Source organism: Miscanthus floridulus, chromosome 11 (genome assembly GCF_019320115.1).
Source record: "Miscanthus floridulus cultivar M001 chromosome 11, ASM1932011v1, whole genome shotgun sequence".
Lineage (NCBI taxonomy): Eukaryota > Viridiplantae > Streptophyta > Magnoliopsida > Poales > Poaceae > Miscanthus > Miscanthus floridulus.
This window is the reverse complement of record NC_089590.1, coordinates 54,599,160-54,617,638: the sequence shown is the minus strand read 5'-3', so window position 1 is coordinate 54,617,638 and position 18,479 is coordinate 54,599,160. Positions and strand designations below refer to the sequence as shown.

At 49.0% G+C, this 18,479-nt stretch overlaps 3 protein-coding genes across 8 annotated transcripts; 1 reads left to right on the top strand and 2 right to left on the bottom strand.

The window, feature by feature from the left end:
• The first annotated feature begins 5,779 nt into the window (after positions 1–5,779).
• On the top strand, positions 5,780–8,336 carry LOC136493133 (large ribosomal subunit protein eL6-like). Its single transcript, XM_066489177.1, has 4 exons — positions 5,780–6,072; positions 6,155–6,261; positions 7,710–7,891; positions 7,975–8,336. The coding sequence occupies exons 1-4, from the start codon at positions 5,858–5,860 to the stop codon at positions 8,128–8,130; spliced, it is 660 nt and encodes a 219-aa protein (XP_066345274.1). The 5' UTR covers positions 5,780–5,857; the 3' UTR covers positions 8,131–8,336.
• Positions 8,337–8,786: 450 nt separating this feature from the next.
• LOC136493131 (FT-interacting protein 1-like) lies at positions 8,787–11,366 on the bottom strand. Its single transcript, XM_066489171.1, has one exon. It carries the CDS (start codon positions 11,364–11,366, stop codon positions 8,796–8,798), a length of 2,571 nt encoding a protein of 856 aa, XP_066345268.1. The 3' UTR covers positions 8,787–8,795.
• Positions 11,367–12,981: 1,615 nt separating this feature from the next.
• LOC136493132 (protein POLYCHOME-like) lies at positions 12,982–18,224 on the bottom strand. 6 transcript variants are annotated; one of them, XR_010768308.1, is made up of 5 exons: positions 17,760–18,224; positions 16,973–17,017; positions 16,587–16,868; positions 13,875–14,543; positions 12,982–13,336 (listed from the first exon to the last, which is right to left on the bottom strand). XR_010768308.1 is itself a non-coding variant. In XM_066489174.1 (5 exons), exons 4-5 carry the CDS (start codon positions 16,857–16,859, stop codon positions 14,121–14,123), a joined length of 696 nt encoding a protein of 231 aa, XP_066345271.1. In that variant the 5' UTR covers positions 16,860–16,868; positions 16,973–17,017; positions 17,760–17,958; positions 18,002–18,224; the 3' UTR covers positions 13,661–14,120. The 6 variants fall into 6 exon arrangements, 5 of the variants coding, with proteins under 5 accessions (XP_066345273.1, XP_066345271.1, XP_066345270.1 ...); XM_066489174.1 differs by lacking the exon at positions 12,982–13,336 and having other exon boundaries at positions 13,661–14,543; positions 17,760–17,958; positions 18,002–18,224; XM_066489173.1 differs by lacking the exon at positions 12,982–13,336 and having other exon boundaries at positions 13,661–14,543; positions 17,760–17,937; positions 18,002–18,224.
• Positions 18,225–18,479: the final 255 nt, after the last annotated feature.

Below are 18,479 nucleotides of genomic sequence, written 5' to 3'. Positions count from 1 at the left end.
GTCACATACTCCATTACCGTCCTACTTCCCTAGCACAGCTCTAGGAACTCGGTCACCTTCTAGTTGATAACATCGGTAGGGATAAAGAACTCTCAGAAGGTGGTGGAGAACTCCTGCCATGTTACCGGATGATCCGGCAGCTCCATGGCCTGGAAAGTTTCCCACCAGGCACCTGCGGACCCCAAAAGCTACTGAGACACAAAGTACACCTTCTGCTCATCGGTCACTCCGAGCAGCCAAAACTTCTGCTCCATAGTGCGAAGCCAGTGCTCCACCTCCAAGGGCTCGTCCAACGATGTGAACATGGGTGGGTGAGTCTTGAGGAAGTCTTGGTAAGAGGACTGTCCCTCAGGACAGTGAGCACCACCCCCATTCCCACCGTTGCCCCTGGGACCTCTGCGGGCAAGGCCCGCGATGGCCTGTGCCATAATCTCCATGGCACGAGCTATCTCCTGGTGAGCAGCGGCTGACTCCCGATGAGCAGCCAATAGCTCCGCCATGATCTCCGTGGGGGTCATCGGCGGAGGCGGTGGCAGCGGTGGGAAAGGATGAGGAACCGGAGGTGGAACCTCCTGACCTCCCCCGTTGCCACGCTCAAAGGCCTGAGCGCTGTCGCCTTGGCCCTCATTGGCCACCCTCGAACTGGTGCTCCTGCGTCCAGACCTTAAGTTCATCTGTAAGAGATAGGGACCATTCATTAGAACGCATTTCTGATCGGGATCAAGGGATTAGAGAGATGACAACACAATTTATTAAAGCGTTCATTTAGTTAGTCCTACTAATTTACTACCCACTTATACATGAAGGGGGATTTTAGTTCAAGTAAGATGCTATTAACATGATGCATGCTTCGACTTATTCGTTCACTCAAGCCGGAATATAGCAGCATTCATAGAATTTTCGGCACATCGCACACTCACTTTCTGTGTTCTAAACGATTTCTTACGCAACGTAAGTCAGTGTACCTACAGAAAACTGATTAGATAAAACCAGTGCCGCTATCCTAGATAGACCATATTGCTAGGGCTTATACTTATACACATAATGTAATCACATCCTACTTTTCGCAAAACTTTTATTGGTCAAATTTTTGGTTTTGGAAAAGAGTGATGAAACTCGTGACCATTATTGGCTCTAATACCAACTGTGGCAGAACCACTCGAAATAGCACACTTATGGAGGCGTTTGTCTTCCACCAGACACTAAGCACCCCGAAAGCAAGCTACATCGAGTGGTGTCCGTCGGGCACACCCTGAGGGAGAACCCAAAAGATCCATATTTTTCCCAATGATCCAATAATGAGAACGAGCTACAACACCAGTACATTTCATACATTAGAGGTTCTTAAAAAGTACATTATTACAATACCAAATACCAGAGTGTAGAATGAATAACAGCGGAATTTAAAAAGATAACATCTAGCGATACGGACGAGGATTCCGTCTGAGCCCACCAGAAAGATTCTCCACACAAGGTACTCTTCAAGCATCACCTGCAACAGGGGTAAATAAACCCTGAGTACTCAATATACTTTCCTAACTCCAAGGGATATGCTAGGCTTTATGGTTGCTGGTTTTCTTTAGCAGAAAGCAATACTAATAGTGAGTCCTTATTGATGCATTATTATTATCAGCCGTATTAAGTTTTTAGCTAGCCAGTCTATATAAGCACATATTCTACTTTCAAGCAAGGGTTGAGCAATCAGTTCTGTTCCTTCTCCTTTTCCGCTTTCAGTTCTTACTACGGTGCTAAACCGCAGATAAGCCGTACCAGATCGCCTGGTGATTCGTGAATCAATGTGCCCAGCTGGGTGACCCGAAGACACATGCCCCGCTTGTACCTCAGGCACAAGCAGAACTAACCCACCACTCTCCTGTCCCGGGTGTCTAGGTCCCTATCTAAACTTGGACTCCAAGCCCCCACCCCTGAGTCCTAGACTCAGTGTGGTGCAAGGACCTCCACCATCTCCTCTTCCCATCAGTCGGTCCGGAAAGAGCCGGATCCACGACAAGAGAGCAGCAAGCCTTCCCTGCACCCATACCCAAGTATGCGCTCGGGGCAATAATCTATGACTTGCCTAGAATCATATGCAACGACCGGTCCTTAATCGACATAGATAGGGAAAAAGTGTAACTGAGCTATGCCCTGTTGGCCGTAGGACAACCCCTCACACCCACCAGTACCCAATCCATATCCCTGCCCGGTCACCAATTTCCTTTCCAACATTTTATCATGAGTGATCATATTTAATCACCTACTTGCGAGTAACGGCAGGTTACTCACACTACCGATATCCTGAGCATAGCAGCTACTCGACCTGTACTAGTAGGACTCATGGGTAGATATATTTATGCATGTAGTTTCCATAAAATGCCTGTAACGTAAATGCATATCATATATATTCAGTGATCATTTAAAAATAGGGGTTATGCATCGGGGCTTGCCTTGGGCAGGCGTTGGGTCAGCAGAGTCAGCACCAATAGTCTCTTGAGCATCCTCCTGTGCGAAGATCTCCTCCTCATACTCCTCGATCATCTAGTCATACTCAGGCTCGCCGACGGGCATGAAATCTACCAGTTCGTGATCTACATGAAATGATGATGCAATGTTTAATAATATAACAACAACGGCTCTTAAAATAGAAGTACATCGATTTAACTACTAAACTAGTGCTATCGACCATAGTGCTCAATTACCTATTGCTACCAACGATAAGTATCAAGTAAGGCATTCATCGTTATTCCAGCAACTATCGGTATTTTCACTTCTAATGCCGATTTACGTTATATACCAATAAACAAGGGTAATAGCTACTTATTTCAACAACACCTTCTAATGCTACAAAATTTACAGTGGGCACATAACATCCTCGGGGACCTACTGTAAAATTTCCAAAGCTAAAACAATTGCCGATTTGCCACAATAATTCCTACAATATTGATCGATATAGTGCTAAGCTTTCTAATTAGATTTTATGAGCCTATCATCATAACAGCTAACTGTGAACTAACTACACTAACAGATAGATGGTATTTTTGTGAACCTAACAAACTTTGTTTCATCATTTTTGGACAACTACACAATTTACTATGATTTATTGAAGTTCACTTCATCACTAAAACAAATAAACTTTTCTTATTTACTGGAAATGATGAAAACTGAATCTGACTTCGTGGCCCAACATGCGCCGGTTCGGCCCAGCGCACCTCCTCGCCCGCGCGCATCAGCAGGCCATCGCGCAGCCCACGCGAAGGCGCGGCCCAGCTGGCCAACGGCCCATGACGGGGGAAGGCACGCGCGCGACAGCAAGTATGCACGGACACCCATGATTGACTCGGTATTCATAGCGAACTCTATGACACTATTTACCGAGTCTAGGCTTTTGCAGATACGCCCTCCAAACTACCTGTCTTTCCCCCCAGTGATACCCCTACGGCCACCCTCTACGACACTATTTACCGAGTCTAGGCTTTTGCAGATATGCCCTCCGAACTACCTGTCTTTCCCCCTAGTGATACCCCTGCAGCCACCCACGTGCACCGACGTGGCGGGGCTAGCACCGGTGACCCACGCCGGCCACCCCAAGCTATCCCCGCCCCAAAAACCGAGCCGATACTTACCTAGTAACGAATGCGAAGCGATTGGCAGAGGAAGCGCGAACCAGGACGCAGCGGGGAGGTCGGACCACGACGGCGGTTAACCTGCAGGCACGGCGGTGCCATTCTAGTGAACGTCAGTAAGGCCGGGGCAAACCAAGTAGTGATTAAGCACCAGCGACTCACCACGGAACCGAACGACTCGGTGACTCGACCGGAGATGGCTCGAACCACGCTGGCCATGTGCGCGCGATGCGGAGCGGCGGTGCACAGCGATGGCATGACTATGCCAGGGGCTGCTCTATGGTGGAAGGGCTTAAGATGTGGCAAGCACGGTGACACCCGACTGGAGGAGAGGCTATCAGCGCGAGGGATTGGACCGAGATGCCTTGGTTGCTTGGTTAGCCGACGGCGCAGGACACCATGGTCTTATGGACCCGGTGAGCGGCAATTCCAAATTGGAGCACAGGACTGATCTACAGGCAGTGATGTGGGGTCGGTAGGGCTGCAGGCTACCTAACGGAGTTGAACACATGGCCAATTTAAATCTAGACACCGCTACCACGGCGAATTTGAAAGAAGCGTCTCGGCGGCCATGGAGACAACAAAGGCAGGGTGTCCTGTCATGGCTCGGCTTGGTCCGTCTATGGCGTCAACGCAACGAGCCAACACACCACTATGGGAACAGCGGGACAGGCGGGACGTGCCTAGATGACTGTCTGCATGGCCACTGCGGCAAGGTGACGAGCACGGCATGGCACCACCACGGCAGGCAGCGCCAGACAAATGCTGTAGTGCGATGCGACACGGAGGGGATGGCGGAGCAGGCGGACGTCCTTTGCGTGAGCTGCCAAGGGAAGTCAGCAGATCAGTGCGGTGCATGGCCGCTGGCAACGTGAACGTGGGACCCGGTGCGCCAACGGCCAAAACGGGGTAGGACAAGGCTCGGCAGAGCTTGGTCGGTGGCCTAGGCGCAGCGCAGCAGCCGACGAGGTGACCCACGCGCTGGCGAGGCAACAAGCAGCCAAGGCAGTAGCGCAGGGTCAGCGTGCGTCGCCGTCACGGTGGCAAGAAGACGTGGTCTACGCCTCGACGCGCAAGGCGAGTCAGCAGCGACGGCAGGCCGAGAGTAGCAGTGGTCGAGCAGCAGCGGCGGGCGTGGCCGGCAGCAAAGGTAGACGGTCATGACCCGTAGCGCACGACCGGGCGAGTGCGCACACGCGTAGGCGCAGCAGTGGAACATGACCGGCGCGACAGGGGGCAAGGCTCGCGCGATAGTGGGCGTGGCCTGCGCGACAGGGGTGCTGGCAAGCCAACAACGGTGGTGACCGCGTCCCGGACCAAACCACCTACCGTGCACGCTTTCTAAAGCAGCCAGAAAACTCGTACTCAAAGCTCTGAACGCCAAACCAATTGCTCGATGCGCAAGAGGGTACATCAAGCTATCAATCGAAGCAGTGACATTGCGCTATTTCCTAAGCCGATCGTTCTACAAAACTGGCCAAAGTTAGCTTCGTCGACCTTCTTTCAAGCCTACGCGAATGGGCGTCGTTCCGAACGGTTTCGCGTCGAACTCCAAATCCGGCCTACTCGATGCACTAACTAGTTACCCATGTCCTCGACCCCATATATTTCATCGCCGTTCGCAACAACGCTCTATAGCATTTTTATTTCGACAATCATTCGATTGGAATACTAAACAGTAATATATGAGACGTAACCTTTGTCTCACGTTTCGTATGAATGTTTCAAGTGTCGAACATCGACTTATACTTCACGTTATACACATATGCACATAATTATGATGCTCATGAAAGGATTAGCATGAATAAAACAATGTAACACAACGGGTGTTACATGTGGTGTCCAACTCAGTTCTTCGGAGGAGCTTATAGGGGTAGGGTGTGCATACGTGTGTTTATAGGGGTGAGTGTGCGTTCGTGTATACGATCACCTATAACTGGGCCTCACAAAAAAATATTTCAACACCAGTTTTAGATCATTTTTAGAAAAAAAAATATTAATCAAATGTGTAAATGATTATTCTGGATCAAACATGCAACAGAATACATGGGTTGAGCGGCCCAACTGCCCGGCCCATAACGCTCCACTCGAAGACTAGGGTTTACCACCTCACAAGTACCCCGCCGCTGCGAGATATATAAGCCGAGCCCCAACCCCCGCCCCCGCTTCTCTTCCACCTCCGCCTCCACTCCCTGCCGTCGCCCCCACCGACCGCCGCCGCGCCGCGAGCCGATCCAATGGCGCCGTCGTCTAAGCTGTCGCAGGGCATCAAGAAGGCCTCGCGGTCCCACGCGTACCACCGACGCGGTCTGTGGGCGATCAAGGCTAAGCACGGCGGCGCCTTCCCCAAGGCCGAGAAGCCCGCCGCGGTAGCCGAGCCCAAGTATTACCCCGCCGATGACGTGAAGCCGCGCAAGGCCAGCACCCGCAAGCCGAAGCCCACCAAGCTTAGGTACCTGCGTGGATTGCATCATTTCTTCAGTACGATTTGTTTGCCGTGAGCTGCGAGTCCTGACGGTTTCTTATGCGTGCAGGTCGTCAATCTCTCCGGGCACCGTGCTGATTGTGCTCGCCGGGAGGTTCATGGGGAAGAGAGTTGTTTTCCTCAAGCAGCTCAAATCTGGCCTGCTCCTTGTTACTGGTGAGCCTACATTAGGGGGTGTTTGGTTTTTTAGTCGCTCCTAAAATTCATGTCACATCGAATGTTTAGATAGTAATAAGGAGCATTAAATATAGATTAATTACAAAACCAATTAGGAGGCTAATTTCCAAGACAAAATTTTTAAGCCTAATTAATCTGTCATTAGCGTATGTTTACTGTAGCACCACGTTGTCAAATTATCTACTAATTAGGCTTAAAAGATCCGTCTTGTAAATTAGTCACAAGTTATGCAATTAGTTTCGTAATTAGTCTATATTTAATACTCTATGCATGTGTCCAAACATTCGATGTGACAGGAATTTTAGAGTTCCTTTAGGAACCAAACAGCCCCTTAGTCTGACACCATTTTGTTCGAATATCTGTTTGGTGAATTGCTGAATGGTGTGTTACAAATTCATTGTTTGTTTTGAATAGCTACATTAGCTGTTTCCTGTCGACGTCTCCTTGCCTTTATTATGTAGTGGAACGTTGTAGATTGAACATTTGACAGTATAGTCGTCTTGGAGCTGAAATGCTTGATGTTGAAGTTAATATTGTCTTGAAATTTGCTGACTGCTGTGGAAATCTGTTTATGCTATCTGTTTGTGCATTCGATGATAGAAACTACTTGTATTCCTTGTTGCAAATTGTTGGTCTGGTCATATTTCAGTTCCTTGCTTATATTCGTATGGGAAATTGGGAGCTATTGCAGTGATATTGATCTATGGACGTGTTTTATTTGGGAATGGAAGTCTCAATTGAGTGTATAGTATAGAAAATTCATTGCATTATTACATTAATCAGAAATGGTTGGAATGGCTATAGAATTTGATCTCAAATTCTGAAACTCCTATCACATGACCCTTTTTAGTGGGAACAGGTTGGCATAAATTTGTACTAAACTTTTCTTTTACTACTTGTATTGATCATTTCCTGCGTTATTCTATAGAATGGGTGAAATATCCATTGTTCCAACATTCAATTAAAAATCCTGAATGGATTATCATGGTGTCAGCACTTGGTTGCTAACTCCGAGTAATATAACACTGTTTTAGACCTTGTTAGGATTTGTGGCAACACCAATTTGACAGATGAATATCCCTGAGAGTCGAGTACTACTACAAGATGTTAAAACATTTGTTTCTATTTTGTAAGATTAGGAGCTTTGTTAATCAGGTCATTTGCTCGTGCATGTTTTGCAGCTCTTTTACATGTGTATGTATTTAGCAGCTGCTCTATTAATTGTATATGCTGGAGTAGGTTCAGTATATGCTTGCTTTTTTCTGTCATGCTAGCTACTAAGGTATCATAAAATGTGTGCAGGTTATGAACTCCTATTAGCTTTTTAAGTCTGCTAAGCTATTTCATACTCTGGACTGTGTGTTGCATATTCTTATTATATTGTGATGTATATGTGTCATGCATTAACCAGTATTGATCTCTTTCAGGACCTTTCAAGATCAATGGAGTCCCAATCCGCCGTGTGAATCAGACCTATGTCATTGCAACCTCCACGAAGGTTGATATCTCTGGTGTTAACGTAGAGAAGTTTGATGACAAGTACTTTGCAAGGGAGAAGAAGAAGAAGGCAACCAAGACCGAGGGTGAACTTTTTGATACAGAGAAGGAGGTCCGTGTCTATACATAATTTAGACCTTGTTTTTTGTAACCTGGCATTCCTTTACTTAGAAGTAACCTACCTGTATCTTTCAGGCAACCAAGGACCTGCCGCAGTTCAAGAAGGATGATCAGAAGGCGGTGGACGCCGAGCTGATCAAAGCTATTGAGGCTGTGCCGGATCTGAAAACCTACCTCGGTGCGCGGTTCTCTCTCAGGGACGGCGACAAGCCCCACGAGATGGTTTTCTAGATTAGTTGGTGCTAGGTGTGAAGCTTAATAGTCAGTTTGCCTGATCTACCTGAGGGCGCTATTGAATTTTGTATCTGACTGGTGAACCTTTGGTTTCCATTTGAATCACTGTCAAATCTTTAATGAAGTCATACATTTTGCTGGTAAATTTAGCGATGTTTTGCACAATATATACACTACTATATATGTAAGCTACTTGCAACAAAGTCCAGCCCTGTCATTTGCCATTCATCCGTGGGCCATAGCCTTGGTTTAGCCTTGCATCTGCTGGAGGCTGGACTATGATCTGTGTTGTCTCCATTTCATGTTTCCTTTGTCGGTTATATTCTATGTTTGCATTTGCTTCATGCTGCCCAAGATGATATTTGTGTAGATAGAATGGTGATTGCATGCTTAACAGGTGTACACAGGATCGTGATTGTATTCTCGGTTTGAGTTATGGAATGGTTGATCTGCTGATTTGCTGAATTGAGCTGGTTAGTCGAGGATAGCTCAAATTTCGGTCATATTCCATTTTTTTTAGTAGGGTGATGCACGGATTTGTTAAGATGCGGACAATATGTAGAATGCAATTGGGTTTGTAATGTTCGGAACATGCCTCGGAAAATTCCAGTACAACTATTGTTGAACACCAATACACTCGCAAAGTGGCACTGAACTGCAGGCTACAGCATAGTGTCAGCTCGGGACGGCAGCCTCTTGAAAAAGTTGCTGGCAGCCGACGGCATTCGGCCCCGGAACCTCGGGTGGCGGAGCACGTACAGGCCGACGACGAGCGACACGACCCGGATCGGTGTGACGTAGAGCACGGCGGCGGCGACGAGGCAGAACGCCGTGAACAGTGCCGTGGCCCGCGGGTCCCTCCACGCGAGCAGGGACCGGATCCGCTCTCCCTGCGTCGCCACGTCTCCGACCACCGTCTGGATCCGCCCGGCCACGCTCCGCAGCCGGTCGTACCGCAGCCGCACCACGGCGTTGGGCCTCGACGTCGGGAACGTGTCCAGCTCCTCGTCGAGCTCGTCGGGGTGGATCGCCTCGGCGCACGAGATCCTCGCGTCCATGTGCGGCGGCCGTCGCGGGCGGCGACGGTAGTTCAAGAGGCCAGCCGTGGACATGTACAGGAACATGGTCGGCAGGATGAGCTCCGGGAAGCACATGAGGGTGACGAAGAGCACGTGCACGAGGACCGTCGTCGCCGGGTTCTTCCAGCGGCAAACGTCGGCGAGCCACCGCGCGGTGCTGGCCGCACCTGAGAGGAGCGCCGTGACGCGGAAGAAGTTGGCCTTGCTCCGCCGGATGCTCCAGACGTGCGAGTCCGCGTCGAGCATGTACTCCACGACCTCACGGCGCAGCGGCGGCTCGGCCCGGCTCAGCCTCGCCGCCACGATGCTCATCGCCTGCCGCCGCAGGCTGTCAAGCTGCACGACGGTGAGCGGCTGGATGTAGTGCACCTTGGGGAGGAGGGGCTGGCCGTAGAGGCGCACGACGCTGCCGAGGGATAGGCAGGTGAGGCGCACGGCCAGGCAGAGCTCGCCGTTCTTGCGCAGGCCGGACGGGTGCAGCACGACGAGCTGGTGCGCGCTTGTGCGCGCCTTGTCCATCTCTAGCGTCGAGAGGCGGATCCTGACCTTGCCGATCCTCTGGTCCCTGATGACGGCGCCGTTGCCTGCGGCGGCGTTGCCGAGGTGGCAGTTGTCGAACACGGCGAGCGTGAGCACCGTGCACGGGTCGTACACCTCCCACGTGTACTGCTCGTTCCACCGGGGGCTGCAGGAGTCCACCACGGTTCGCGTGCGCACCCACTTCTGCCCGTACTTGGCGACGCAGTACGCGTCGGTCATGCCCCGGCCGTCGACGGTCTTCATCGGTGTGAGCCCCTGCGCGCCGAGGACGCCGACTTCCAGCACGCCGATTGGCGGGCGCCACAGCTGCCGCGCGGTGGGGCGCGTGTCGCTGGCGTACATGATCGGCTCCTCCATGACGTGGTACGCGCCCTCGAGGCACGCGCGGAGGTGCACGCGGCAGGCGAAGACGGCCTCCGGCGGGCGCACCGGACGCCCGAAGGGCTCCAGGCTGAACCACTGCGACTGGACCGGGCGGCGGTCTAGCCGCTTCTCAAAGAGCGTGAGCGGCAGCAAGGCGCGCCCGATGATCTCGTCCTTGCCGGGGTGCACGCGGGCCTCGATGATAAGAACCGCCGGGTCATCGAACGGCTCAGCCACGGCGAACACCAGCTCCTCGTTCCACGCAAGGTTCGCCGGACCCCTGGTGGTGCAGGGCCGAGTCCTGAGCACCATGCCGCCGACCTGCACCTTAGCGAAGACCTCGGCGTGCCGGCCTTTGTCCGCGGTGGCGCCGGCACCGGCACCGGGCGGCACGACGTCCTGAGCCTCGAGCACGCTTACACGAAAGTACCACAGCTTGGGCGTAACGTACACCTTGGACCGCGTGTTGTGCACGGCCGCCGCGCCGTCACCGCCGCGGACCGAGGCGGCGTCGGCGTGCCACGCGTCCGAGAACGCCTCGTCCGCCTGCGTGCCGACCCAGACGGCGAGCATGACCTCGCCGTTCGCCACCATCTTGCCACCACCAGCAGTACTCTCGAGGTGGTACCACTGCGGCGCGAGCGGGCTGTCCGGCGGCACGCGCACGTGCGCCTCGGCAATGTCGAACGCGACTCTGCCGACGCAGTCGTCGCGCCCCAGGGCGTCCCTGTCCCTGACGAACACCTCCAGCACCGTGGCCTGCACGCGGTCCCTGGAGAAGGCGAACACCAGGTTCCACTCGGGGCTGGCCTTCCCCTCGCAATGACGCGTGGCGGCGCGGTAGTTGCCGACGCGGACCTCGACGTAGGGGCTGCACCCGCCGGTGACGGCGCTCGCCGGGAGCCCGCGCGCCTTGACGACGCGCACGTACAGGTAATGCATCGTCTCCACGAGGTCGTAGGCGCTCGCCAGCCTCTGGCTCTCCCCTGAGCCGAGGCCGTCCAGCCACCCGGCTCCTGCGCTTCTGCTGCCACTGCCGGCCGGCCACTGCTCCTTGACCTGTGGAGTAGGCGCGGCGTCCTTGGCCTTGTGATCCTCCACTCTCGCTGGTGGAGCCTGAGCACGGAAGACGTACGGGTACGCGTACGCCATGACCGGCGGGGCTGGCAAGATGGTGGCGCCGGTCGCCGATGAACGTGCCCGCCTGTTGGTTAACCGGTCGGCTTCCCCGTCGCCGGCAAGGGAAGGCATGCAAGGTGGCACGAAGGAATGAGGTACAGGCACTTCGTTGCAGAAGCTTGAAGCGAATGTGGGTACGGGCTGTGATGGAAAAGGTTTGCGAGATATGGAGAGAGTAAAGATGAGGTCATGTGACGTGATGCAGAGTCAAGGCGCATCTGCCTGGATTTGAGTAGGACCTAGGAAGGAAGACTCGAAGAGGAGTGTTGGTGAAGTTGCCTGTAGGGCTGTATCTGCTGGTTCGTGTCTGTATCCCGTATTCCTGTTCGAGTAAATAATTACAGGGGGTGAAAGACCCATGTTATTCTTAATGAAGTTGACATAATCATTTGTAATGCGTCTATGACAGTCAGGCTCTTTTCTTAATACTCCGTTCTACTCCCTTCGTTCTAAATTATAAGTCATTTCAACTTTCTTCGAGAGTCAAAGCATCTCAAGTTTGACAAAATTTTATGTAAAGAAATGCAAAGATTTATGACATCAAATAGGTATTACTACAAAAATATAATTAATGAAGAATCTAATGATACTTAGTTGGTATTGTAAATGTTATAATTTCATTATATAAATTTGGTCAAACTTGATATGCTTTTACTCTCCAAGAAAATTGGAATGACTTATAATTTGGGATGGAGGGAGTAAATTATAAGACGTTCAAGCTTTTCTAGACATAACCATATTTTATATCTAGGTGTATAGTAAAAACCATGTATCTAAAAAAAGGTCAAAATAACTAACAATTTAGAACAGAGGGAATACTTATTTATTTGAGAAAACTATGAAATGAAACATTGTCAGGTTTGTGAAGTGAAGTGTTTAGTTGCCTCTCCTATAACATGAAAATTTGAGCACATAAAACAATAGGTCTCATAAATTTTGAAATTGGTCTTCAATATAGTTGGGGAAAAAATGAAATCAGATCACATTTGCATCTGATCCAGAAAATAAAAAGCTCTCAGCTGGGTTACATACTCAATTACGTGATGGAGCCAAGAGGGAAAAAGAGCAAAGTGCGTATTCATTCATCTACAAAGCAAAAGCAATCCAGAGGCTTTTGTGGGCTTGTGGCCTGGTTTGCTTTAACCAAAGAAACCCCTTTACCTTATTTTATTTTTCACACGGGAGCTTTATTCTCCTCGTTGCGATTGAAGTATATTGACCAGTACCAATGGAGCAGTGCTGTGGCCTTACGGCATTTACATTTTTGTTCATTCACGTTTGGCTAATCCCAGTTCAGTGTATGGTCTACTGCTCCCTTCACAATTGTTTTTTTTTTCTCTCCCAGAAAACTGTGATCTTCATTCAGGCCTTTGGAACCTTGCTGGTTCCTTGGTTTCTTGATTCTTTCTCGATTTTTCGTCAAGGCGCGTCTTTTGCTCTCGTTTTGCTCATTGCTCTGAGTATAGTTTATGCTAGCTTTACAAAGGTTACATGTTCCCACTTGTTCGAAAATATGCAATTGTATTTCTTTACTTTGAGGGAAAATCATGATGCCTGGACACTATTATTTATCACTGTAGTGCTGAAAGGTGACCAGATAGGGTCTACCATGTGATTCAGAACACAATCCACGAGAACTTCAGAGTTTACTAGTAGTTCAGTGATAGACCATATGAACAGTATCCTGACATTTTCCCTCTGTAATTTAAATGGGTTTTTGTGACGAGGACATGAGAAAAACAACCGGGCTGTGTTTCAAATTGAAAAATTGAATATTTTGTTCTGCAAGCAATCACTTGCTCTGATGGTCTCCCGGAATATGCATGCATGCAGGAACGCCGCCATGTTTTCCTCATAAGAAACTGCTATGAGCACAGCAACTGCCATGTTTTACTCATAAGTCATAACAGCACGTACGCGACAGGGCTTGCTATGCTTCCTCATATCCCGTCCACGAGAGCGGCAGCAGAACACCCAGGGGAGCTTTGGCAGATTTCCTGCCCGGCATCTTTGAGCTTCCATGCCCCAAGCCCCACGATCCACTGTAGAAAAACAGGAGGCACGGAAGAGGCAAAGATGTAAGAAACTGCAAGATGAGGTCTTGATATTCATAAGTCCACAAAACAAGAAATGGTGGCCATGCCATTTCCCTAGAACGATGGCAAGTATAGAAACAAGGGCTTTATTTTTCATGGTTTTAGTTTGAGACCGGACCAAATCGTGAACTAGCCTACTAGTTTACACTTCACACACATTGACACATAAGCTCAACTGAGCACCATGTTTGTAGTTCGGTTATGGGCCTTACTCCTGAAGAACAAGGTTGTACAAAGCATCTGACACTAGGAGCTCAGAAATCATGACCAAACACCTGTCCTGCATAGGTACTATGCTAAATTTCTCGTAGTACCTACTGACCTACATATTGAAGTTCATACAAGCAGCCACAAAAGAAAATGTTCGCACTAGTGGTTATAGTAATAGTGCAGCACAAAAGTAAATTCAAGATTTTATTTGTTCAACGGCCCACTGGGATACACAGAAAAGTATGCATACATCAGAGCATGAACCAGATCACACCTCACACTAGTAGCTGCAGTCCTAGAACCACAAGCAGAGAGCCAATAGCCCCATATTCTTTGGTCCTCGAGAAGGGAACCAGGAATGGCCGTGCATCATGCCGTGGCAAATGTTGAAAGAAGAGCAGCACAGCCAGGGCATTGGCACTTGGCAGTTAGGCTAGCGGCTTAGGAAAAAGCAGACAAGAGGAAGGACAAGCCTGAGGTGGACTTTCTTCTCTTCCCCCAGCAAAGTGCAGCAGTAAATTCATCGCATGGACATGAGGTTGCGCCTCTGGGTGGCTCTCCTGGAGGCCCGGGCAGCCTTTGGTGTTCGCTTCAGGTTTTTCCTCACCAACTTCTCAATCTTCTCTATTGAACTGGAAAGTTTCTTCTCAACAATGTCAGCAAGGGCAGGATCCATTGGTTTGGATGGAGTATTCAGTGAGCTTTCTGCTGGCGAGGAAGACACATTCAAATTGTCATCAGCCAAGACAGTAGCAGGGTTTGCTACACTTTCTCTTTCAGTTGAGCCAGAGCCAGATGCAACAGCATGGGAGGCTTCAGCAATGTGAGGAGCATCCTGCTCTGCCTGTGCTGGAGTAGTCACGTTCACAGATTGCAGAGACTGCTCGGTCCTTTGGCTTTGCTGCTGAGCTGCAGCAATCCTTGAACGGCTTCTCTGAATGGCCTGCATGCAAGCCAGTCAGAATAGGATGGAAACTAGCAAGGGAACAAACATACACTGAATGTGTAGTTCAGCTTTTGTAATGAACTAATCATGTGGGGATAAACTTTAGGATGCCTTAACAGGCGGACTGAAATATTGGTAAACAATAATTGGGGCTAAGTGAATAATCGAACTTTCTTAATGACATAGATAAAATATAACCTACACCCTCCGTTCCAAATTATAAATCACTATGGCCGCAGTCAAACTTGTCTAACTTTGACTAAGTTTATATAAATATATTGACATCTACAATACCAAATAAGTTCACTCTCAAGACTATTGCATAGTGAATTGAATGGTGTTGTAAATGTCGGTACATTTTACTAGACTTGGTCAAAGTTAGACAAGTTTGACTTAGAACAAAGCCGAAGTGGCTTATAATTTGGGACAGATGGAGTATGCAACTAAGGCAAATGTAGCAGAGGAATTACTAAACTCAGATGGCATGCACTTAAAATGCAGATGCACTAATAAACATACTAAGCATTAATTTTATAACAGAATATCATGGTGGATATGAACAACTATTAAAAGTAAAATGGCCCACCCCACAAATGCCCCATTCAGAATACAGATGGAACTAGATCCATCTTATTATCTGAGCAGTACAATCTCAGAAAAAATTAAATTTGAGTCATGCATATTCTACATGGCGTGGCAATGAGACACAAAGCAGTGAAGCACAAGATGGTAAAGTATAACTTGTACTTCTGATTTAAATGTTACTGTAATCCAACCAGCTTGTTGAGTCACATTCTCATTGGATCCATCAAAATATACCAAAATTTTATGGACACTAAAAAGTAGGAAACTGCACAGCAGATTTATCATCAATCTCAATAAGTTACTCCTACTTGGCACCAACAGTACTATATGGTTGGACCTTGTGACATAAAACAGACAAATTAATATTTTCAGAAGGATCAATGATAGCATTCAGAAGCTAAATTAAACATAATGTGCATTGATTTTACAACAGAATAACATGGTGGATATAAGCAAAAAAAAAGGGGCGTACCCAGTGCAGAGAGCTCCCACTCTGTGCGGGGTCTGGGGAAGGGTGTTAGTGGCAAGCCTTACCCTCGCCTGTGCAATGCGAGGAGACCATGACTTGAACCCGGGACCTTCCGGTTACAGGCGGTAAGACTCTACCGCTTGCACCAGGCCCACCCTTCATGGTGGATATAAGCACATGTATAAAAAATTCAAAAGTAAACATGTCCACCAAAAAATGACCATTCGTAATATTGGAAGTAAGAAGAGCTTATTATTTGAGCAATACTTTAGAAGAAATTCAGTTTTGTGCTATAATAGAAGTTCAATATGGTGAAGTATAGCTTGAATTCCATTTTAAGTTACTGCAATTTAGCGAGCTTGTTGAATCAAATATTCTCACTGGATTCATTTACCCAATCCCCAAAAAGGACACTGGAAATTCAAAATTGTACTGCTGATTTATAATCTATCTCACTCAACTGCATGCTACTGACAGTACTATAAAGTTGGACCATACTACAGAAAAGAAAAGGAAGTAATATTTTTGCAAGGTCAGCATTCATCAGCTGAAATTGGTAAATCCGGCTGTGCCAAACAGCCAAGTATAATAACTTAAAATTATATACCACTGGCATGTTTTTTACTCTACTTGGCACTAAACACAGATAATGAGCCTAGATATGTAAAATTAACAGGGGACTAACTCTGATAAGATTTAAGTGATGACTATGACAGAAGAATGATGCCACAAGTTCTTTTCAACTAAAAGCACATCACTGCAGTCCACTAAGACCATCGGGTAATTGTCTGATTCTGATGAAATCCAACAAAACCGCTTTGGCACAAATTGTACTCCAACTAGAAATCAGCAGGTCAACTACAATCACGAGATGCTTTAAGTTTCCAACAACTAATCACACATCATAAAGCATGTAAGCACAGTAACAATGAAACCTTTCAATAAGTTAAATTGCTCACATCGTAGCAATGAAATACTAGGCATACCTTTGCAATGGCCGTAATATCACGGAGCGGCGTCCTGGGGTACCATCCAGGAAGCAGGCTCCTCTTTGTCGGTGTGGCCCTCAATGCCCAAACTGGCAGCAGGTTCTCCTTGTTCCTCGAGGGTGACATATAACGCCGCGCCAACGGCTTCCCAGCACCCCTCACCGCCAGGGCTCCTGGCGAGGCCACCCTCCTGATAAAGAACCCTCCGCCGCCAACCCCGCCTGAGAGGTCAGCGAGGGCCGCCCTCCTGCCATCCCTGGACTCAGGCATCTCAGGGCTCTGCAGAAAGCACGCGGCAGATACAGATTGGTGAGCACCCAATAAACACAAATGAGTCGACCAGCAAGGCAGCAACCCCAAAATTTCTCGCAGTCTTGACTTGCCTGGTCCAAATCCTACTACTGCTCCTGCCACTAGTTTCACCGGATCTGCAAAAGTAGGGCCCTGAATCGCATCAAAACACCAAGAAATGGGAGGGAAAGGGGCTGAATCATAAAACTTCATCACGATTAGGTCGCCTGGATATCCAATCTAGGCGCCTGGAACCCCTGATGGAACTAGCACTTGCAATCCAGTAATAGACCTAGGGCAAATCTCATGAACTTGGGTGCTTCAGGCTGTGCTGGCGGGGGCTCTAATTCAAAGAGGAAGAAAACCGAAATGAACGGGGAGATGGGCGGGACGCTGAAATTTTGAACCCGGAGCTCAAAATTTTCCAGGCACATGTGGGCCCAACTCGATTTGAATCGCTGGTACCTTTGCGCTTGCACATGCATCACGTGCACTTTAGGATGGGTTTAATTTCTAGTCTAGCCTTTATTTGCCAAATGGAATCTCCTTTTGTCCCGAAACCTAATCAAGTTATAGTGGCACATCAATAATTGGCATCAGTTCTTAGAATTGGTTCAAAAACTTCTAAGTACAAAGATTAAAAAAAAACACTATGTAAGCTAAGGCTGCAAACAAAAACTCGCCATCACTAGATATATAAGACCTAATACAGGCGCCTAGGAAGATTAAGTGAAGATTAAACGTGATTAATCTTTTGTGTGAGGAAGAACAAGGAGCAGTGAGGAAGGTGCACGGCTTCGAGCTCAGGTTCCGCTCTCTGCCTCGCAGCCGTCAGGAGGAACGAGGGGGTGACGAATGGGGATTTGAGCAAAGACCCACCAGATTGGAGGGGAGCAGCCACCAGAGTCGAGCAGGGCGCCGTAGGCCGAGAAGGATGGCAGCTGTCGGGTCGAGCAGGGCCGGGGCGCCACCGGATCGAGAGGGGAGCCGCCGCCGCAGTCAAACAGGGCGCCTCTGGATCGGGGAGGGGAGCAGCCTCCGGTGTCAAGCAGGAAGCCTGGCGAGAGAAGAGGAGGTGCTGAGGAGAGAAGGGTAAGACGGGGAGGGGGGAGGCGACGCACCTGGATTTGCAACGGTAGTTGGACGGAGCCCAGGCCGGCGCGAATGCGGCGACGGAGCGAATCGGAGCCGCGCGAATGGTTCCCGGAGGGGGGAGACGATTTGGAACGGAGAGAGGAGCAGGGGATTTTGAGGGGGAGATGGAGGCGATTTCGGGAGGAGGCGGGTGACTCTGAATGTTTTCACTTCCCGCTCCAGCTGCGATCCAAACTTTCGGAGTTTTAGTGCTAGAAGGAAGGACGAAGCTGGCAACCTCCTTATTCCACGCGCCGCACCGCGGCATGGCAAATTTTCGAAAGACTAGACGGAAAGGGAAAGGTGACACAGTGGCACCTTTCCTGTGATCTCACATGAGTTTTGTACCGGATGCAAGAAAATTCACATGAATTTTGTTTTTTTAGCAGAAATACTCATGGTATAAGCTTATCAGCCGTAGAAACTATCAGACGAATAGCTCCATGAATTTCGTAAACACAAGAG

What these genes read in the sequence shown, in the direction of transcription:
- LOC136493133 (XM_066489177.1), top strand. Translation starts at nt 5,858, where the DNA reads ATGGCGCCGTCGTCTAAGCTGTCGCAGGGCATCAAGAAGGCCTCGCGG. An exon ending in CCGAAGCCCACCAAGCTTAG is followed by an intron (nt 6,073 to 6,154) that starts GTACCTGCGTGG and finishes TTATGCGTGCAG; the next exon opens with GTCGTCAATCTCTCCGGGCA. An exon ending in TGGCCTGCTCCTTGTTACTG is followed by an intron (nt 6,262 to 7,709) that starts GTGAGCCTACAT and finishes GATCTCTTTCAG; the next exon opens with GACCTTTCAAGATCAATGGA.
- LOC136493132 (XM_066489176.1), bottom strand. Translation starts at nt 16,859, where the DNA reads ATGCCTGAGTCCAGGGATGGCAGGAGGGCGGCCCTCGCTGACCTCTCA. An exon ending in ATATTACGGCCATTGCAAAG is followed by an intron (nt 14,544 to 16,586) that starts GTATGCCTAGTA and finishes GCTTGCATGCAG; the next exon opens with GCCATTCAGAGAAGCCGTTC.
- LOC136493131 (XM_066489171.1), bottom strand. Translation starts at nt 11,366, where the DNA reads ATGCCTTCCCTTGCCGGCGACGGGGAAGCCGACCGGTTAACCAACAGG.